Source organism: Periplaneta americana, chromosome 7 (assembly GCF_040183065.1).
Source record: "Periplaneta americana isolate PAMFEO1 chromosome 7, P.americana_PAMFEO1_priV1, whole genome shotgun sequence".
NCBI classification, from domain to species: domain Eukaryota; kingdom Metazoa; phylum Arthropoda; class Insecta; order Blattodea; family Blattidae; genus Periplaneta; species Periplaneta americana.
This window is the reverse complement of record NC_091123.1, coordinates 104945069-104969559: the sequence shown is the minus strand read 5'-3', so window position 1 is coordinate 104969559 and position 24491 is coordinate 104945069. Positions and strand designations below refer to the sequence as shown.

Here is a 24491-nt window from a genome sequence, read left to right as displayed (position 1 = left end):
TACATGGAATGCACCAAGTCGTAATACTTTAATATTGTGAATATCAAAATGGCGTGCAGAAGGATCTTTAAAAACACTAAATTTTCAGGATGTTTAAGTTAGACTTATCCACCAAAAAATATGGAGTGGATGTCAATTGGAAGCTGTGCTAAATAGTTCTAAATTGTTACCTCAGGATGACATGCTTTAGCTCTTTGCTTACATGATAGTACTGTTTGTCGTATATTACATCAAGATTAGAATATTTTAACCTATATAAGATTCAAATAACATAAAAACTTACAGAACAAAACAAAGTAGGCCAGCTTCAGTTTTGTAACGAATTCTTAAACTTTCTTACGACAATACTAACATAATGAACACATGTTGATCATGTCAGGTGAAGCACACTTCCATTTGTGTAGAAATGTGTTTAAGCACAGTTATTGATATTGACCAACAAACAATCCTCAAGAACTTGAAAAGATGGTGGTATGGTGCCGAATTTCTTCTGAGGCATTATCATTCCTTATTTCTTAGAAGAGGATGAAATATGACACATCATTACTATTAATTCACAGAGATATATGTCTGTGCTCCAAACGTTCTAAAGAATGCTCTATGTCATTATCAACATGACTAGTGTTTTAAACAAGATAGAGCAACTACTTGCACAGATTCTGACTGCCGTTAGGGAATTGTTTCCATGAATGATCATTTTACATTTTGGAAACACAAACTGGCTCACCTGTTGGCCTAATCTAATGGTATGTGACTATTTTCTTTGGGTTACATCAAAAGTAACCTTTTTGAAACCACATAATATGCTTTAATTAAAAGGACAAATCTACAAAGTCTGCCTGTATCGAGTTTGTTAATTTTGTGTTAGGATAACTAGGCAAAAAACAAAATGTGGTGGACTGTTTTTGACTTGACTTGTGCTTTTGACTTTCTTGATCATGTCTTTCTTATGTATAAATTAAATAATTTAGGAATTCGTGGGTCAGTTTCTCACGTAATACCGTCTCTATTGGTCAAAATCAGTAATAAAGTTTCCTGTGACATCCTCTGAATATTGGTGTACCCCAGGGATCTGTTCTTGCTCACATTATTTTTTTATTTTTGTGAATGATTTGGAGCATTATATTGACTTCGATTGGTTAGTAGTGTATACTGATGATGTTTCCTTGGCCATATCAGACAACTTTGTTTAAATATCAAAGTCTTAAAGATCATGGAACCTTTTAAAAATTGGTATGATGTTAATAGGCTCATAAGGAATGTTGAAAAGACAGATTATTATTTTTTCACAAAAGTGGTATTTTTCCCAATTCTCACTGAATTACTGCACCGACATGTAAGTTCTTGGGCATAATTTTTGATGATAAATAATTTTTTTTTGGAATCCTCATCTTAACTATGTCTCTAACAAACAAAACAAAATTTCTTATACTTAAAACAAACTTTTTAAATATACATTTTCCATATGGTCAGTCTGTCTTATCTTGTAATATAATTCTTAGGGGCAATGCAAGCAGTATTCATTAGTAATTTACAATTCATGTTGAGGAATAGTCAGCTAAGCCCCTTGTTAATAACATATATCAATATAATTACTTATTTATTCCGTCTTATGGCTTGAGCATTGATTATATATAAAACAAAACACTTATGTTTTACATCTTATTTTGTCTTAAATACTAACGTTTTCACCCTTATAGGGCATCTTCAGGTACAAGATATAACAGATATCCATCTAAAATCAATTACAAAACTTTGCCTTACATTTGGGAATGACATAGAGTGAAATATAACATAGTGATAATGCTAATCATCCAAAACAACATTAAAAAAGATCATGTCAAATATTAAAACAACATAAGCTTGCATAGCTATGAAGTAAATTAGTTAATGTTTCATTTGGACTGATTTACTGAAGCTTGGTGAAACCGTCCCTTACTCTAAACATTCCTCAAAGAGAAATACTGAATACGCAGTGTTGGCACACAAAGTAGATCTCAAAACAATGGTATCCTAAATATATTGTACTGTTGCCAATAACTTGTTGAAAGTGAATAGAGAAGCATACAGAGAGTAGTAATCAATAAATTACTAGAAATATATAAACCTGATATTACTAAATGTAGAGTCGTAAAAGCAAATATGAACTGGGTAATTTCGATGGAGTGAGTAAAATTCTTGTTAAGTGTTCTGTGCTCTTCTATCTGAAAAACAAATGTATATCTATGATAGGAAAATTAGAGAAATATATTGAAAATGAATGCCATATGAGGGTATTAATTTACTTACAAAATCGTGCGAAATTCTAAATCATCACCGTACACAGGTATTCTGAAATGTTGAAATGAAGGGATGTATTTGTTGTACATGTAATCAGTTTAATTGAATAAACTGCATCCTGGTGACCAAATATTGTCGAATATTCATTCTGATCTGCAACACACGTTTATATATTATAAAAATGGATGATTTGAGAAGGGTTCAAAAGGAATATATCCAACATTTACTTACATACTGAGCGATGAAACTGTATGTAGGTGTTGGCTTGCGTGTTTACTTTCAACTAACCAAGTGTAACATGTTTTGATGGTTTGTGTATCCGCGTAGTGATCTGAAGGGATGAAGGAGGGAACTATGTTTTTAAAGGGTGTACAATGAATTTTGATTGTGGATCAGATTTTCATTAATTATAGTGCCGTGTTTTAATTGTTGTTTGGTGATGTAAAATTCTTCCGCACTATTTATTAATTTGACATCAGAACATGTATTTAAAATTTTGAAGGTGTCTTTTCTAAGCCCTAATTCATGTCCCATATCCATTAAATGGACGGCATATTTAGATTTTCTACAGTTATCCTTAAAGTCTGACACATGTTCACTGTACCTAACTTTAAAATTCCTATGGGTTTGATCTATATATTTATTTTTGCACGTTGTGCATTCCAAACTATAGATGCCATTATTAAGTAATTTATTATGTTTATGGATATCATTGGCTAAATTATTTCTAAGTTTATTGTTGGGTTTATGGGCTATATTAATGTTGTCTTTTACAAAAAAATTACTCAATCTGTTAGCAATATATTTATTATATGTGAGTGTTGCATATGTTTTGTGAGTTTTTTCTTTAATAGTAGTATGGGTTGTTAACTTTCTTTATTTTATTTGTCTCTGTTTTTTCTGAATTAATCTTTTTATTGTTTTTGTATTATATCCATTCTCATTTGCCATTTTTATAATTTTAATACATTCTTTTTTGTAATTTTCCTTACTTAATGGTATGTACATGAGTCTATTAATTAGAAAATTAAACATACTAAGCTTATGTGTCATGGGGTGTATTGAATTAGTTGAAATACAATGGTTTGTATGACCTGGTTTTCTGTAAATGTTGAAGGCTATTTCTGATTTCTGTTTCATCAGTGTAATATCTAGAAAATTTATGGAAATTATTCACTTCAATTTCTTGGGTAAACTTTAAATTACTATGTAGGCTATTGAAAGAATCTACGATTTCATCATCTATATTTCCATTATCATAAATAACCAACGTGTCATCTACATATCTTCTGTACATTTTTACATTGTGTCTTTGTATAATGTCGTTTATATTTTCTTCTTCCATATGTTGTAAAAATATTTCAGCCAATATACCTGGCTAATCCTTTGTTTTGTTTGTAAATTCTATCGTTGAAATGAAAATAGTTTTGTTTTATAGCTGTTTTCATAAGGATCATAATTTAATTGATGAACTAGTGGACTTAATCGTCATAATTTGTTCTATCTTTATTTTTTGTACATTTAATTTTTCTAATTTATTTTGGATAATGTCCAATGTTTCAGTAATTGGGATATTGGTATATAAGTTTTCTACATCACGAGACATCATCCTAGTATTATTATTAATCTTTAATTTTCTTAGTTTGGCTATTAAATGTTTAGTATTGATTATAGTGTATTTATTTCCAAGTTGTAAGGTCTGTTTTAATAATTTTTGGAGAAATTTACACAATTTATAATTGGGAGCATTTGTACTGTTTACTATAGGCCTCGTGGTTATGGGGTTTTTATGTGTTTTCGGTAACATGCTAACTGTTGGAATTGTGGGATTTTGATTGATAAACATGTATGCATTACTAGGAGATGTAACTTTGTGTGGAATTTGTTATTGCGGTTTTGATTTCTTTTTGATAAACATCGGTAGGGTCCACTTTTATTTCGATAATTTCATTTTTATCCAAAAATTCTATGGTTTTATTGATATATTGTTCTTTTTTCATGATACAGTACAAATGCTCCCAATTATAAATTGTGTAAATTTCTTCCAAAAATTATTAAAACAGACCTTTACCCAACATTAATATAGCCCATAAACCCAACAATAAACTTAGAAATAATTTAGCCATTGATATTCATAAACATAATAAATTACTTAATAATGGCATCTATAGTTTGGAATGCACAACGTGCAAAAATAAATATATAGATCAAATCCATAGGAATTTTAAAGTTAGGTACAGTGAACATGTGTCAGACTTAAAGGATAACCATAGAAAATCTAAATATGCCGTCCATTTAATGGATATGGACATGAATTAGGGCTTAGAAAAGATACCTTCAAAATTTTAAATACATGTTCCAATGTCAAATTAATAATTAGTGCAGAAGAATTTTATATCACCAAACAACAATTAAAACACAGCACTATAATTAATGAAAATCTGATCCACAATCAAAATCCATTGTACACCCTTTAAAAACATAGTTCCCTCCTTCATCCCTTCAGATCACTACGCGGATACACGAACCATCAAAACACGTTACAGTTGGTTAGTCGAAAGTAAACATGCAAGCCAACAGTTTCATCACTCACTACATAAGTAAATGTTGGATATATTCCTTTTGAACCCTTGTCAAATCATCCATTTTTATAATATATAAACGTGTGTTGCAGATCAGAATGAATATTCGACAATATTTGGTCACCAGGATGCAGTTTATTCAATTAAACTGATTACATGTACAACAAATACATCCCTTCATTTCAACATTTCAGAATATCTGTGTACAGTGATGATTTAGAATTTCGCATGATTTTGTAAGTAAATTAATACCTTCACATGGCATTCATTTTCAATATATTTCTGTAATTTACCTATCAGAGATATACATTTGTTTTTCAGATAGGAGAGCACAAAACACTTAACAAGAATTTTACTCGCTCCATCGAAATTAGCCAGTTCATATTTGCTTTTATGACTCTACATTTAGTAATATCAGGTTTACATATTTTTAGTAATTTATTGATTTTACTATGATCAGCACATTGATTACTACTCTCTGTATGCTTCTCTATTCATTTTCAACAAGTTATTGGCAACAGTACAATATATTTAGGATACCAATGTTTTGAGATCTACTTTGTGTGCCAACACTGCGTATTCAGTATTACTTCATAGCTATCAAGCTTACGTTGTTTTAATATTTGACTTGTAATTTTGGATGATTAGTATTGTCACTATGTTATATTTCACTCTATTTATGTCATTCCCAAGTGTAAGGCAAAGTTTTGTAATTGATTTTAGATGGATATCTGTTATATCTCGTACCTGAAGATGTCCTATAAGGTTTGAAAACGTTAGTATTGAAGACAAAATAAGATGTAAAACATAAGTGTTTTGTTTTATATATAATCAATGCTCAAGCCATAAGACGGAATAAATAATTAATTATATTGATATATGTTATTAGTATTTATTAGGTTTCTATAATTCAGAAACGGATTTTACAAATTATTTAAAATTTAAAACCAAGGGAATCTCTTAGATATATTTTTAGGAATTAAAAAATTTTAACCAATACTTCTTAATTTATTTTTAAATCAGCTCTCTTTTACAAAACCAGTAGTAAAATGTTCAAATTAAATAAAGATGTTCATATCTATTATACAAGGAAAACAAATTAAATATTTATTCATAATCACAGAATATCTTATTGTTCTAAGTCTCCTTTTGTTTCTGTCACTTACATTGTAAATAAATTACCACCCGATATTGTAAATTTGTAATATGAAGAAGTTTAATATAGTGTTAAAAGACTATTAGTTTTCACAATGTTTTACGCCAAGAATTTTATTGATTGACATGTCCATCTATACATTGCATGGCAACTGACAGTAATGATATGATATATGATATGATATGATATGATATGATATGATATGATATGATATATGTTATGATATATGATATGATTATGATTATGATATGATATATGATATGAATACTGAATTGACGTTTATATTCTAAAATGGAAGTACAGTTGGAAGAAGAGCGGTTTGGCTTCAGGTAGGGGAAAGGTGCGAGAGATGCAATTGGACTGCTTTGAACAATCAATGAAATATAACTAGAGAAGAGTAAAGAAGTGTATATACTATTTGTGGACTTAGAAAAGGCGTTTGACAGAGTGGATTGGAATAAACTGATGGGATCCTAAAGAAAATTGGCGTGGATTGGAAAAAGAGGAGGCTGTTCAGTGACCTTTATATGAAACAACGAGTCAAAGTGAGATTAGGACAAGAAATGTCAGAAGGAAGTGAAATAGGGAGAGGAGTACGACAAGGATGCCCTTTATCACTTACCCTGTTGCTCATCTACTTGGAGGATTTAATGAAGAACTGTTTTCAGAACATGAGAGGAGTGATAGTAGGAGGAAGAAGAATAAAGTGTGTAAGATTTGCTAATGATATAGCGTTGTAAGCAGAAGAGGAGATGATACTAAGGGATAAGGGATTGGAACTAAATGACAGCTGTGAGTAGTATGGAATGAAGATAAATGCAAACAAGACGAAGACCATGGTCATAGGAAGAAAAATAAAGAAGGTAAATTTGCGAATTCTAAATGAGGCAGTAGAGCAAGTGGACAGCTTCAATGGGATGTACTATAAACAGTAACATGAGCTCCTGCCAAGAAATCAAAAGGAGACTAGCAATGGCAAAGGAAATTTTTAATAGAAAAAGGAACATCATCTGCAGATCCCTGGAGAAAGAACTAAGAAAGAGACTAGTGAAGTGCTTTGTGTGGCATGTAGCATTGTATGGGTAAGAAACATGCACATTATGATGAAGTGAAGAGAAGCAAATAGAAGCATTTGAAATGTGGATATGGAGAAGGATGGAACATGTAAAATGGACAGACAGAGTAAGAAACGAAGCTGTGTTGGAAAGAGTGGATGAATAAATAATGATGCTGAAACTGATCAGAAAGAGGAAAAGGAATTGGCTGGCTCATTGGTTGAGGAGAACGATACACTGGAAGGAATGGTGAATGGGAGAAGAGTTCCGGGTAGAGGAAGATATCAGATGATAGACGACATTAAGATATATGGATCGTATGTGGAGACAAAGAGGAAGGCAGAAAATAGGAAAGACTGGAGACTGCTGGGTTTGCAGTGAAAGACCTGCCCTTGGACAGAACACTATGAATGAATGAATATGATACGATATACAGAGTGAATCAAAACTCTGGAACCATATAAATATCTTCCATATGCTTGATTTTCGATTACTATAGGTGTTACCAGTATTTGTAAGACCAAATGCTCTACCAGTGACACATTCGGTTCTAGCCCTCAGCTATCTCAAAAACCGCCATTTTGGATGCAACTTTGAAATTTTAAATGGAAAGGGGGTGATGTAGGTGCTCAAAATCATGTGAAAGTTTCTGCAAAAAAAAAAAAAAAAAATCAATGGTGCAATCTGTTTTGGGATATCTCTAATCGTTTTCAAGTTATTTAAAGATAACTGTCATAATGACACAAACATTAGTTAATGCATCTACAGATATTTTGTAACATGGTACAGCACTAAGGAGGCTTTGGAAAAGGTATTTTATGCAATTCTAGTAATTAACTTTTTCTGCTTTACTGTTTGGTTAACCTGTGCATTGTTGTGATTATTTGAAGCAAATAGCTTACTACTACAATAGTGGGAAGTGACGATAAAAATTGGCGACATACTCCACGACTGTCACCTAGCATTTCGATAAGATAACTAACAGCAGCATTCATTGCAGTTGATATGTTTTGGTAAAAACGATGTTTTTCTCTTTGTTTCTTATGTCCTGTAATTTAAGGAAATTGCTGAAAAGGTGCTATTTGTGCCATATACGACTGTTTTAATTACCAGATTCAAATGAACGGAAATAATTATCAGGTTTCCCAAAAACAAGGAATTGTAAGGACCATATAATGAGGTTATGATTGATTTGGGTATTGTAGCTAATGATGAGAGGAATAGATGAACTCTCTAGTCCATTAGAGCTATTGTTGACATTCAGTATAACATGGCCCATGTACTCGGACCTAGAGACAGCACTGATCACGTCTTCATGATTGCATTGCGCATGCACACCCTCGGGATACTAGGAAATGTTGTTGTTGTTGTTTTCTAATGCCAGGCCATTTGACAATAAAGTCATTTGACCTCTTGCACTCCAATATTTTTCAAAGATATTATCATGACCAGCCACTGAAGCACAGATTGTGAGGTGTTCCGAATCCATTTCTTGGTTTGAGTTCCACAATGGGCAGTTAGGGGACTGATATATTCCAATTCTGTGCAGGTGTTTGGCCAAACAATCATGGCCTGTTGCCAATCTAAATGCAGCTACAGACGATTTTCGTGGTAAATCGGGAATTAACTGTGGATTTTGATGCAGAGAGTTCCATTTTTTTCCCTTGGGATTGAGTTATCAAATTTTGTTTGTTGAAGTCTAAGTATGTAGATTTAATAAATCTCTTCACAGAGTAATACGTAGATTTAGTAACAGGTCTGTAAGTAGCAGTGCTGCCCTTCTTTGCTAAAGCATCCGCATTCTTGTTTCCCAGGATTGCGAAGAAATTTTAATTACTTCACCTTTCATAAACGACATAGAATATGTTCAAAACCAAGCTCTCAGACTCATTACTGGTGGAATCAAAACAAAGCCAATAGATTCTATGAGATTCCTCACTAATATTAACAGCATCAAAATGACAATAGAAGAAAAAGCACTGATTAAATATGAAAAAGTTATCAGATTACCAGGAAACAATTGCCATTCATACAGTCCTCTCTGTAGATTGAAAACTCAAAAAAGTGTCATATCCATTGTTCAAGAATTAAAACAGAAAATCAATATCCCGAATTTAAAAGAAAACTTACAAATTAAACCAAACCCATTAACTCTATTAAATATAGAATATAATCTAAATTGAACAGAAGAAATACTGAAATCAGAAGTAAACACTGAAATACTAAAACAATTGTCTTTAGAGACAATTAATATTAGGTACCCTCCACAAAACTGGCTTCATTTATACACCGACGGATCCTTGATCTCCAGAGAACAAGGTGCCGGTGCAGGTGTTACGTGCTGTCTCTTCTCACTTTATAGATCATTTGGATATGGAACAACAAGTTTTGATGGTGAAATCATTGCAATAAGTGAATGTCTCAGAAATCTTCTATGCCACATCAATAAATTTAGTAATGCAGTTATATTGTCAGACTCCAAAGCAGCTATTCTATCAATCGTCTCTAAACACACACCTTCATCTCAAATAGCAGAAATAACTAGGAAATGTTCGTGTCGCAGATCGGACGCTTTCGGAAACATATGATAGTCCCGTGACCGAAAGTGGAAAACACGTGGAAAATTAGTGAAGTCACTTTGAGTTTGAATTATCAAAATGTGTTTATGTCCTTATGAACAGTTATGAAGTTTTATTATATCTTGTGTTCCGTGTGTACACGTGAATACGAGCTCTTATGTTCCATTTGTTGTTGTGCATACTAACCGAAGAAGAACTTGGTGGAACATTATTATGAACTAGTTATCCCGCGCGAAAATGTGGTCGTGAACTCTGTTCCGAGTGTGGGTATGAATGCTGGCACATTATTAACAAGTGATCCCGCGCAAATGTGAAGTGAGTAAATTTCAAGATTAAATCTTCCCTGTGTTGTATGAAATTTGTTATTCGTTTATGTCCGAATGAACAGCAATAATGTTCCTGTGTTCCGTGTGTGGTCATGTATACGAACTGAATAAAAGCTTGCAAGCACATATTAAGAAGTGTCATCCTTCATAGGTAAACGAATTAGCGCCTAAAGGTAGGAGAGATAATGGAAAGGGTAATTATCAGTGTGACTTATGTGACAAATATTTTAATCAGTCCTCAAATCTCCGTCGTCATAAAAAACAATGTCATTCAGTGAATTTTCCCGAACTCAATAAAAACATTAAATGTAGCATCTGCGATTTTACATGTTCTGTAAGAAAAGACATTGTTGCACATTTTGAATTTAAACATGACATACAATTGAAGACAGAAGAAAAGCGGTTCCCATCTTTCACAGACTTCTCTAGTTGGAAGGAGTCTGCAGAAAAAGAGACACACTCTTCCTTCGTGAGGCTTAGAGGTGTGAAAAGTTGTAAAGATGGGACGAAAATGTACAGTTACCAGTGCTACCGTTCTGGTAATTACATTTTCAAGTCTAAGGGGAAAAGGCACCTCAAAATTCAAGGCAGCTGCAAAATAAATGGTTTCTGCCCGGCTAGCATTCAGATGACAATGACAGCAGATGGAGTATGCAAAATAAATCATACAATTACACACGTAGGTCACCAGTGTGAATTAGAACGTTAAGTTCGAAACAGCAAGAACAAGAGCTGATTGCATCAAAAATCGCTGCTCATATTCCTCTGAGTACAGTTTTAGATGAAATTAGAAGTTCCATCAGTGATGAGTTAGAAAGGCTGCAGTTACTTTCTCAAAAAGATCTGCAGAACATTGAACGGAGCTTCAATTTAAACTATGGCACAATATAGCATCAAGATGACGGTACAAGTGTGAGTGCGTGGGTGCATGCAATGCAGGATAGCGACAATTCATATGTACTATTCTATAGGCCACAAGGTGAAGAATACGGTACATAGGCCTCAGCAAGGATGACTTTGTATTGTTGCTAATGAACGATGTGTAGTGAAGCACTCTGAAGAAGTGCGGAAGAGACTGTGTGTGTATGGATAGTACACATGGTCTCAATAGCTACGGATTTGAGTTAGTTACCGTACTTGTGCTCGACAATCTGAAACAAGGATTTTCTTGTGCGTTTATGATTTAAAATAGAACAGATCAAACTATGTTGACATTATTTTTAGAGCACATTTTCCGTGAAACTGAAAAAATCATGCCGGAAGTGTTCATGTCCGATATGGCTGATGCTTTTTATAACTCGTGGCATGAAGTTATGGAGCCTCCCCGGAAAAGATTGTTTTGCGCCTGGCATGTAGATAGGGTGTGGCATAAAAACCTCACCAAAATAAAGACAATGAAAAACAAGTGGAAATCTACAAGCTTGTCTGAACGGTAATGCAAGAGACGGATCCTGACACATTTATTTCACTTCTAGAAGAAGGACTGCAAATTATGCGTGATGATCCGGATACTATCGAATTTGGAAATTATTTTCAGAATTCTTATGTTTCCTGTAAAGAGTTATAGGCCTATTGTCACAGAATTCACACCGGTTTAAATACCAAAAAGTACCTTGAAAGAATACACGTAACAATAAAGCATATCTACCTCCAGGGCAAAAATGTGAAGCGCCTGGATAAAGCCATTCATGCTATTATGACTTTCGTCCGTGATAAGCTGATTGATAGATTAGTAATTCTGCACAAAGGGAAAGTAACGTCTAAAATATCAGATTTGAGACGACACAAGAAAAGTCTAACAATGCCAAGCAATCTTGTCTCAGCAAACGGTGATACATGGGATGTGATTTCTTCTTCTCAGGTGAAAGAAATATATAGTGTTAGAAATATCACTCAACTTTGTGAATGTAATGCATATAAAGCTTGCATCCATCAATACACATGTATGTGCATTGATTCGGCAATAAAATGGAATATGTGTAAATATATCCAACTTGTGTGCTGTGTAACAAATAACAATTCCCGTCAGCCTGAAGATAGCGAAAATATGGGATCCCTGGTGATAGATGAAGCTGAAACATCAATGAATGAGATAGAAATGCTCACAGAAGCACTTAGAAAGCGCACAGCTACACAGACATGTAGGCTTACTTCTACATTGCTCAAAACAAAAAAACAGAAGTTATTAGAAAGAGTACAGAAATAACTGGCAGAAGAGATAAATAACATAGAAACAGTAGAAGAAATCAAGGCAATAGAACACCATTTTGCACCTCTGCAAGCCACTATGACCGCATTTAGACGCAACAATGGTCAATGTGCAGAACAATTCAAAGCTGGTGTCAGTGTTTGCCATGGGAACAAAAAAATCCGTCCACAGAGGCTCTTTTCAACAAAAAAATCCAAGGACAAATCTAAAAATAAAATATCCAAATCTTCTCTGAAGGAAAGTCATGCTATCGCTACTAACATAATACAGTACTTCAAGCACGATATTCAACACAGTAGGAAGTGTGAAATAAATTTACAGTACTGATATATACTAGACAAACAATTATTATTTGTATTATTTATTTTAACTACTTTGTAATATAAACCATCCATTGTCATTGCATGTAACAGGTCCGATTGTGATGATTACCTGTATGTACTGCAATCAAGGCCTGTGCCCGTGTGTTGGAATTTTGTCCCGCATGAATTTTTTTGTTATTATATGCGACTAAATCTACTGACATTAGACTTTTGACTTAAATGCTACTGATCTGATCCGGGATCGAACCTGCAACCTTGGATATAGAAAGCCAGTGCTAAGTGACATACAGACTGCGCCACTCGGACCGACTAATTGTGAAATTGCGTAAGTTGGATAAATATAATAACATTGTCTTTACTCATTGTACATAATCATTTTATGTGTCGTGTTGCAAGGTACTGTAGATTTGTTTGATTGTGAAAAATGTGATATTTATTGTGACAGTGAAGTGACATTACACAATGTGGACAAGCTAAATGCTTCAATAGGGAGCAGAACATTCACCAGTGCATTTGACAGTATTCTCAGGTTTCAGCCCAGGAAAGGAGTAAGTAAAAAAAAATTACAATGTTTGTTTTGTGTATATTTGCATGCTAGTTTAATCTTATGTTGGTAGGGACCTCGACAATATTATAAAGTCTGGCCCACAGATCACTCACTGACCACCCCCGTGATATTATACGGTAGGAACGATCATGATTTTAAAATCAAATGTAGGAAACAGAAAACGGATGTAGGTAAATTCTCATTTTTAAATAGAACTATAAATGATTGGAATGACCTACCTGCAGCGGTCTTTGAAGGCTGTCCTTCCTTAAGGAGATTCAAGAATAATTTAAAGAGTTGTGTATAAAGTGAAAATTAAAATTAAGGTGACATTCAACATTTAATTTTTTAAGGTGACATGTATTTATCTAGCCTTACGAGTTTACTTCCTTGGTTTGAATTGTAAATTATTTAAAAATAGCGTGTAAGAGGGCCTTAGACTAGAAATGTTTAGTTTAAATTTAGTTCTGTTTATAAGTATGCATAAGAATGCAATTATTTGACTTATTTGAACTGTTGTATCAGTGAAACGAGGTGAGTCAGTGAAGTTATGGTTTTACAGTGCAGTGAACAGTTCCGATCAGTGATAATTTATAGCATCAATGAAATGTGTTCTATAGTGTCAGTGAAATGTGTTACAGAGTGTCAGTGAAATGTGTGCTAAAGTGTCAGTGAAATGCGTCATAGTGCCACTACAGGGAATGAGATGAGAGTAAAGTGAAAGACTATTGAAACTTATGTAGGACCTATACATAATTATGTAGGTTGTGTTGTAAAATTAGGTGTTTTATTTTATGTTTTATTATTATTGTGTTAAATTGTATTGTGTATTCTTATTGTATTGTGTATAAAATTGTATATGTGTTGTAAATTGTATTATGTATTGTAAATTTTATTGTGTATTGCTTATCATTTTAACTGTGTATTGTTAATATTGTATATACCACTGCCACTGGGTGCTTGCCCACTTGCAGTGTAAATAAATACATACATACAACAGAGTGAACAGCAGCCGGCAGAATGCTTCTATTGCGCATGCATGAAGTGAGGTGAAGACTTGATCGGTGCTGTCTCTAGGTCCAAGTGGCCCATGTAAGTTGTACTGAATTTTACAAATTTATGTGCAGTGAAAAAGAATCAATGCATCTTGACCAAGTAAAGTGAAAAGTGGAAATAAATTTTCCTGAGATGTCAGAAATATTTGAAAATAATTTTCACAAATTTTTGTGAGAAAGTCTTCATTGACTTATAAATAAGATAACTAATTGCTTTCTAAAACACAATGTAAATGTGAAAGTTCTCAGTAATGTTTGTATGAGATTGCTGATAGACAAGTATTTCAGTGTCCTTAAAAACGCCCATGTAAAAAAAGCAAACAATTCATTTGTGACTTTCAAAGGCTACAAAAATATAAAATTAAAGAAGATAGCACACAGTTAATATATTAAACAAATCGTTTCTTTCAAATGACTGGATAATCATGATTTATATTTCTAATAATTTTCCTTCCTCGCATTTCCTTATTAAAATTCAGCTTTTATTTTATAATTTATATAGATGACAAGGGCACAAAAACAAAAAGAAAGAGCTTTGCATTTATTTAGTTATTACGTTTCTTAAATATCAAACTAACATTTTTCTCTTTAAGTTTAAATATAGCCTATGTATTTGTTATCATAGCGAGTTGCTAGATGGCATTGGCGACACTGTTGCTAACCACATGCTTATTATTAATCATTACTTTCCACTATTGTAATGTAAGCTATTTGTTTGAAGCTTTCCTGTAACAAATTTCTTGATTTTCGTGATGGCATTATCAAAAGAGGAAAGAATTGATGTCATTCTTCATTCAGGTGGGTTAAGCTACAGAAAAGTTGCAACAGACTGGATGAACAGTAATCGAAAATTAAGCATATGGAAGATATTTATATATATATATATATATATATATTTTTTTTAGATTTATTTATTTAATAATAACATATACATAAAAAATGCTACATGAAAGTAAGTTACTCCGAAAGAGCAAAGCTTGTGTTCGGGACAGTTCTGTTTTGATAGAAAGACTTGAAAATGACATACAATTTTACATTGTTCACCAAACATACCTATTTTTTCTGAATTTAAATTTAATATTCTGATTAGACCTACACAGATTATACATACCGGTAATTCACAAAATTAGAAATCTCTACTGTTTCTAAAATATAATTTAAAATTCTTGCACAAAGATCACATTCTTAAGAAGAGTAGATAGAAACATGCATAAATATACATACTTTGTAGACAAGATACTTAAGAAAAAGGGTCACTTAAAGATGATAATAATAAAGTTAGTAATAATAATACTAGTAATAACTGAGTGAAAAAAGAGATGATGTTGAGATTGGTGGATTAATATTAACTTATTATTAGTAGTATAATTAGTACAGGTCATGTTGATATAGTAACCAAGATAAGATAGAAAAATTATACTTAGGATAGAAATAAACTTGTTTTACAATACATGGTACATATAATACAGGGAAGTCTGTCATATAAATTTTTAAATTCTGGATCTGAAAATTTCATTGCTTAAAGTAGTCAATTCTGGATGAAATTTTATTATCGAATTATATAGATATGGACCATAATTTGTACTGTGTAGTAAAGCAGCAGATGTGAAACATTTATGTTCAACTAAATTAAGAATTTCATTTTGTCTTGTATTATGATCATGTCGCTGAGCTACAAATTTCGTTCTATTTTTATGATAGGATTTCATTAAAGAGTATTTATAAATTTGCTCAATTCTAAAAACATTGAATTCGGAATGGATCAAATTTGTTGGATAATCCAGTTGCCTTTTCAAACAAATTTTGATTATACATTTCTGCAGCATAATTAGAGGAAGAAGAGCAGTTTTTGTAATGCCTCCCCATCCAGACTTTTGATTCGCTCTATATATGATATGGTATGGTATGGTATTACATGATATGATATGATATGATATGATATAAAATCAAGAATTCGGCAGTACAATCAGTAAGATACTTGCAGAATAAGAAGAAGAAGAATGGCATTGGGGATTAGTTGATCTGCATCATTTTCCCTCTTGCTTCCTAATACAATGCTGCTAGGCTGCTGTTCATCAGACCTTAATGAGATACTTTTTCATGCAATGTCATCCTTGTCATTTCGGCTGCAGAAGCTTATGGAACTGAATGGAGGCCACTTGAGAAGTGTCATATTAAAAAAATTATGTTATCAGTACAGTCTCCAGAGGATTTACATTAAAATGCATATAATAAAACACGTCAGAGGAAGAACAATTGTTTGTATGCATCTGAGGTGTGACTAATGTAGCCTAATATGTAGGTAGTCGGGGATGTATGCAATGGAGGGGAAAAGGAATTGGCCACCCTACCCCATTATCTCCTGGCCTAGTTTCCCAGTGCCTTCTTGGTATAACTTGTGAGATTCAAACCTGTCTTCGTATAGTTGACTGAACAACTACTTTACTTTTGAATTACATTTTTTTTTCCCAAAAACTGTCGGGTGTTTCGACTTGCCCTGATAATTACAATTGCTATTGTGATTTTATTAAGAATTTAGAGAATAACTGCCAAACACGAGATACCAATGATGAAAATGTGGGTCTACTACTGGATGATATATATTTGTAATTTCTTTTTTTTCAGAATCATAATAATATTCTTTCCTATTGCATAAGGGGATAATTTCATATCTGTGTCCTTTCAATTATTAAAACTCAGCCCAATTATCATATGTTGCATACTGTGTTTTTCCCCTCTCATTGTTTTATATATGGTATATATTCTTTTTATAGGCTCAAGATGATAAAAGGGATGGATCATTATCACTGGAAGATTTATTACCTAATGAACCGGTTCATCCTATCTCTTATGATTCACTCCTCATTCTTTTAGGTAAGGTATGCTTTACATGATAAGATTCCTCTCACAATAGTAAGTTATGTGTAAAGTATGTTACATGATGTAATGTTGTATCAATATACAGATTGTTAGTTAAGTTTGGAATATTGCTAATAACTTTTTATGTATCATTTCATATTATGTACAAATAATGATGTAAATAACTCACATAAAGTTATGACAGTATTTATACAAAAATATTGATCCATATATATATATATATATATATATATATATATATATATATATATATATATATATATAGGGTGTGGCAAAAACGCTTCTTTTTAAATGGCACTCCACATTAATTTTCACATATTTGAAATCTCGATTCAGATTTACATCCACATACATAAAAGTTTTATTCACATCAGTGATTGTTCCCATGTAAATTTTCTTTAAATGAGACCTTGTTAATTTCTAATTATTTTGAATCTCTATTAAATTTTACACGTAGAAAGGAACGTTTTCAGAGAACATTTAAAATTATGATAGATGTTCGAAGTTAGAGCCATTCAGGGCCAAACAGTGTCCCAGGCTTCATTAAAACACTATGTTGTCCTCACAATTTCAAGAGTTATCAGTTCCATTTCATCTCAGATTCTTAATTTCAGACCTTCAATATTATTTAGACTATCATAACACGCTCTGGACTTCAAGTAACACATAGGAAGAAATTGGGTTCAGGTCAGGTGATGTAGGCCAGTGTTCTGCAACCTTTTTCTACTCACAGCACACCCTAGACTGCCCTTTACTCAACACAGCACACCAAAATGTTAATCCCCTCAAAAACCTATGATGTGACTCTCTTATTATAATTACGTAATAGAATCAAGTTAATAATAATAATAATAATAATAATAATAATAATAATAGTAATAATAATAATAGTAATAATAATAATAATAATAATAATAATTATTATTATTATTATTATCATCATCATCATCATTGTTATAAAAAAGAAATTGACTCTTGCGTTATCTTATTAACAATTCATGAACTTTAATTCACTGTAGAAAATACACATTTCTATTACTAATAGGCCTATTAAAGTAAATAACTCTACTCATACCGTCAATGTGATACTTGGACCTGCTTAGCTGCACAGAGGTGGCTGATTCGTGGTGGAATCATTGACAGTGCAAGCCTCATTTCTTCATCGATGGATCTGAGTCTCTCCCTCTTTGATGTTTTAATTTCAGTTAACGTCGAGAAGTCCAGTTCACACATATATGTAGTTGAAAATGGCAATAACATATTAACTGCCATCTCGGAGATAGTGAGTATTTACTCTTTATTGACAACCAAAATGTTTCCAAAGGCACTTCAAGAAGTTTTAATTTCAATGTTCTGTCTACTTTTAAATCTGCCAGTTCCTCTTGTACAAGTATATTATTTGGAAGATGTTTTGAATCGACAGTGAATGGATCACGAACCCAGTCGAAATCTTGAACACACTGTCAAAAATAGCTCTTGAACTTGTGCTGCAAGATTACTAAATGTTCTTTAATTAAGCCCATTAACACTTCATTACCATCAGCAAGGGGCCATAGAATTGGGAACATCTCACACGACCAATTTTCAATAATCTGTATCCACAAACTCAGCTTATTCACAAATCCTTGAATGTTATCCATACTAGTCAGAATATTTTCGTTCCTATCTTGCATTTTTCTGTTAAGCTCATTCAAATGTATGAAGATATCAGAAAGATATGCCAACTTAGATAACCCATTCATCATCGGCAAATAAATCCGCGTACTCATGCTCCTCAATAGTCAAAAATGCAAGTACCTCATCTTTAAGTTAAAAAATTCACGCTAACACTTCACCTCGTGATAACCATTGCACTTCTGTAGGCCTATGTAGCAGGAGTGTAATGTGCTCTGATACCATTTCCTGACAAAACGGAAAAAAGCCGCATATTTAGAGGTCGCAATTTGATGAAGTTCACGACTTTTACTACTTCGTCCATCACAATTTTCAGAGGAGATGGCAAAGATTTAGCAAAAATGGCTTCGCGGTGAATGAGACAATGGTCACTCTGTATGTTACGATTTACTTCACGTACTTTAGCCACGAATCCTTTCACTCGACCTGTCATAGAAGCGGCTCCATCTGTACAAACACTAATGCAATCCTCCCATGTTAAAGGAGCAGTCCGCGATAAAATTCTATATTTTGATTATACAGTATTATAGGATGTTTACCAAAGTAATCCTTGGATTAACGGAATTTGTCGCATCTCTCTAAGCCTTTTAGTTTGCGAAATATTGAAGGTCTTACTGCAAGCTCTCATGTCATAACCACTGATTGCTTCATAAGATTGCGTTGTAGTTCCGTTTGACATGCAGTGTAGAACGAGTAAATACATATTCATATGTTACAGTCAGTTATTATTAACACACTTAAAACCTATCATATGCATATACTGTAATAATAATAATAATAATAATAATAATAATAATAATAATAATAATAATAATAATAATGTAAATTTAATTCAACTCAACAATGGAATTTTATTCTTCCAACAATAATTCTTTTCTACAATTCGCCTTAAACGCTCTCGTCAACAATTGGATTTTCACTCAACACAGTATTCGTTATAGCACTCCACCGACGACAATGACAATTTACTTGGACTAGTACGAACAACAATGAACTGTTAATCTTAACTAATATTTACAAAGCACTATTTACAAATCAGAACTATCAGTTCTCCGTTCACAGTTCTTCTAGCTCAGTCACTCGAGTTCACAGTATCTCGAACCACAGACCTTCAGAGACAGTTCACTGTACTCGAACTCAGGTCCCTCCAACTGCGGTCCACTGCACTCGAACTCAGGCCTTCGGATGCTGATACAGTTGCGGACGCACACTCGAGTCGAACTCCGGTACACAAGACTGGCTTGCTTGCTCTGGCTTTCTCACTGACTGGCTGACTAATCAACTGAAAAACTGCTCGAGTTCGCTGGCTTTTCTTCTTTTATAGCGAAATCATAGTTGCGAGAAATTTCTACAGGTGTGCAGAGAATTATCTGGATATCTCCACTTCGACGCACTTCTCGAAGAGTCGGGAGGGTCCGACCCCCCCTTTTCCGTACGCAGCAGTTGCGTGCGCGCACTCTCCCTCGTCGGGTAGGCCCTTTCCCCTCTCGCCGCGCGCCGTCCCTCAGTGCTCCGTGAAGCCCGCGCGATCTGCTTTCTTGTGGGACGCTGGTCGTGAGTTCGAATCTCACGTTGCTGTCACAATAATAATAACAATAATAACAACAACAATTTACCCAAACTCTACTCCAGTTTAAATTCCGTGTACAAACCATTCTGTTCTGGAAATATTGTTCTAATTTTATTCACCATACATGAAGGCATAAACCACTTTATTCCTTTTTCCAATTGCTGTCCACGAATTTATCCAAGCAACAAATTACTTATAAGCAACATATCACCGTGTTTTGTTCATTGTATTGTCTTGTGTAGGTAGTTTTTTCTGCTTGTTTAGAGTTTTTATACTAAGATTATGTCTAGTCAAATTTAACGCCTATGTGTCTAAAATAAGTGTTCGAAAATAAGGATTATCCGTAACACAGACAATATTTTCTTTTTTCAGATGAAAAAAGTTACCAATTTCACAACAATACAAATTCTCCATGTCTGTTTTCATTATTTCACATTTCGTATAGTTACACCAATATTTGTTTCTGGCTCTCCCTACCGTTTCAAAAACCTGGTTATTTCGTACTCATAGTGATTAGAATGACTTGGGTCTGGTAAGGGTTCAAATTGAAAAGGTTTAACACGTCGATCCATTATGACCTAAGTCAATGCCTTCACTGAGTGAGTGAATGTATGTGAGACGTGAAATATTCGTCATGAATGCAATATACGTGTTTATCTCATGTCAACAATAAACAACAATAGTACATGATTTATATTATTCTATTGCATTTTGAATCTTGCGTACACTACTTTTAACATTTGAATATAAGTAATTGATTAACTAGCGGACTTACTCGTGTTAATTATGTAAGTTTGTGCGGCTTACAGCTGTTTCTGTGCTTCATCACACCATCCTCAGAGCCTACTAGATCTCGGCGTCATCTCGAATTTTCTGCTTGTTATGTGGGTGTGTTTGACTGTTGAAAGGTGTTGAAAAGTGGAGTCAAATAGTGTGTGTGTACTGAAATTGATCTGTGTGTTTAGAAGTTGATCGGGGTGTGTTTTAGCATGTTTGTATATTTCGTATTGTTCTAGTGTGTTGAGTTTTTGGTTCTTGGGTTGTATGTGTAGGATTTTCATATCCGCACTTATGTTATTGTATGTATGGTTAGCATTGGTTATGTGATCGGCATATGTAGATGTATTGTGTCCTCTGGTTATTGCTTCAATGTGTTCTTTGTAGCGTGTTTGGAATGATCTGCCTGTCTGTCCTATGTAGAACTTGTCACAACTATTACATGTGAGTTTGTATACACCTGTGTGGACGTATTTATTTGTTTGTGTTTTTTGTGTGTTGAGATGTCTTTGTAGTGTGTTTTCTGTTCTGTATGCTATGTTGTATTACTGCTTTCTGAATGAAGATGCGATCTTATGTGTGCTTTTGTTTTCATATGTTAGTGTGATGTATTTCTTGTGTTCGTGTTGTGTTTTGCGTGGTTTTGTGTTTGTTAAGTTTTTGTTTTGTCTTTCTTATGGTGTTGTCTATTATGTTTGGATTCTAACCGTTTTCTTGTGCTATGTATTTGATTATGTTCACTTCTTCATTGTAGTATTGTTGGTTCATGGGTATGTTGAGTAATCTGTGTATCATTGTCCTGAATGCAGCATGTTTGTGTTGTATGGGGTGGTTAGATGTGTTGTGTATGTGTGTGGTGGTGGTGGTGGTGGTGGTTGGTTTTCTGTATATTTTGAAGGTGTGTTTGTTGTCAATTTTTGTTATGGTGATGTCTAGGAAATTTATGGAGTTGTTGTTTTCAAGTTCTAGTGTGTATTGAAGTTTTGGGCGTAATTTGTTTATGTATTGGTGTAGTTTGTGTATTTGTCTTTTGTTTCCTTTGTATAGTATGAGTATGCCATCTACGTATCTGTGCCAGTATATCATGTTGTCTGCATATTTGTTGTGTTCATTGTTGAGTATGTATGTTTGTTCTATGTTGTGTAAAAATATCTCTGCTAGTATGCTGGATATGGGTGATCCCATTGGCAATCCTTCTGTTTGGGTGTAGTATTTGTTGTTGTGTGTAACAAACACAAAAACACGCAAAACACAACACAAACACAAGAAATACATCACATTAACATATGAAAACAAAAGCACACATAAGATCGAATCTTCATTCAGAAAGCAGAAATACAACATAGCATTCAGAACAGAAAACACACTACAAAGACATCTCAACATACAAAAAACACAGACAAATAAATACGACCACACAGGTGTATACAAACTCACATGTAATAGTTGCGACAAGTTCTACATAGGACAGACAGGCAGATCATTCCAAACATGCTACAAAGAACACATTAAAGCAATAACCAGAGGACACATTACATCTACATACGCCGATCACATAACCAATGCTAACCATACATACAATAACATAAATGCGGACATGGAAATACTACACATACAACACAAGAACCAAAAACTCAACACATAGAACAATACGAACTATACAAACACACTAAAACACACCCCGATCAAATTCACAACACACAGATCAATTTCAGTACACACACACACACTATTTGACTCCACTTTTCAACACCTTTCAACAATCAAACGCACCCACATAACAGGCAGAGAAGTTCGAGATGACGCCAAGATCTAGTAGGCTCTGAGGATGGTGTGATGAAGCACCGAAACAGCTCTAAGCTGCACAAACTTACATAATTAACATGAGTAAGTCCGCTAGTTAATAAATTACTTATATTCTATTGCATCATAGCTGTTGAGTCACACTGTTTAGGCACGAATGCTATGTTTGGGGAAACCTCTAAAACATGTGGATCATCGAAGTGCAGTAGTTGATAACTACGAACTACTTCCAAGACATTTTTCTGTATATCTTCTCTCCACACGTTTTCCTCCCAGCTATATATGTTTTCTCTTCCACCCATCATTTAGTGGCTTTAAAGTATTGGAGTCTGACCAGTTACATCTGTTTTCATGTTGTAATTATGGTCCATTATCGCAATCATAGTTCTTGTTACCATTCCACCGTGTGGAAAGTGTTTTGTCTAGGGAGTGTAAAGCAATTTCTCGTTATGGTATGATTGAAGTTTGCAGGTGTGACAAAATTGATTAGTCTGCTTTAGATCTTTTAAAAAGGCAGGGTTACATACAACTTTGTTCAGAGCATTGTAATCGCTGGATGCATGTTCGATCCATTCCCTCTGAGTGAATGTGTGCACATTTTTTATTATGGCTCCAAAAGGGTATCTGTTGGATACAGGGGGGAGAGCCATTAATCCTTCCCATTGAAGACTTTAAGGAACCAACCTGGACAAATACCCAATGTCCCATCCCTACCTTCCCTTGGTGCAGCTGCTAGTAAGCATAATTTTACAAGCTGAACTAAAGGGAGAGGCTACTCATCAATTAGCACTGGTCAGCTTGATGAGTTAATGACTGAATTTGGTATAATTTTCCTCTGTTCAATACCTAATTCCCTCTTTACCCTTTGCTATCCAGTCCTACTTTCTTCGACCCCGATGACATTAGAGCATTCGAGGCCTAGGGGTTCATTTCCCTTTCCTTCCTCCTCTTTCTACTTTTCTGTTCCTAGTGCTGACCTGCTATGGCACTAAAATCGTCCTCCAATGGCTTAAGGAGGGAAAGTTGGTGATCAACAAGATTTCCCACCTAGGTCCAATGGACCCATCGACCAACAGCAGGTGTGGTCCCCCAGACATTCTGGGGGTTGTGTGTGAATGAAGTAGCCACCAAAACGTTAAAATATGGTGTTCACTTAAATCGGCTACAACTTGCCATTTTCACTCCAATAGGAAATGAGTACCATTAAGGTAAAATTATCCGGAGGTAAAATAGTCCCCCAATTGGATCTCCGGGCGGGGACTACTTTAATGGTACAGAATCAACTAAACATCTTACAATGGAATGCTGGTGGTATAACATCAGCCAAGAAACTGAACTAGCCAATATACTCTCAGATAATAATATAGATATCTTTCTTATTCAAGAAGCAAATCTTAATGCTGACCAATTAAAATATTTTAATTTTAAAGGTTTTAATATGAAACTGTTACCCAAAGGTAGACAGATCAGTAGTGGAATTCTCGCTGGTACATCAAAGAAATTAATTACAAATTTTCAAATCGTAAAAGAAATGGATAATCAAGACAAATTAGAACTAATAAAAATTGAAGTATGGAAAAGTCAACAACATTTCAAAATCTGCAGTGCCTATAATCCACCTAATAATCCCCTTGATCTAACTTTGTTTGATATACAACCTAAAACTATCATAATT

At 33.8% G+C, this 24491-nt stretch overlaps 1 protein-coding gene across 12 annotated transcripts in view; it reads left to right on the top strand.

The window, feature by feature from the left end:
- The window catches only part of Pi3K68D (phosphatidylinositol-4-phosphate 3-kinase catalytic subunit Pi3K68D), a 987208-nt gene that overhangs the window by 240311 nt on the left and 722406 nt on the right, over nt 1–24491 (top strand). For all 12 annotated transcript variants that reach the window (XR_011333110.1, XM_069831124.1, XM_069831122.1 and 9 more), the window contains one exon: nt 16887–16986. Coding sequence is in view for 11 of the 12 variants with exons in the window: in XM_069831124.1 (XP_069687225.1) it covers nt 16887–16986 (100 nt within the window). In the remaining variant the exon portion in view is untranslated. The remainder of the gene's footprint in view (nt 1–16886; nt 16987–24491) is intronic.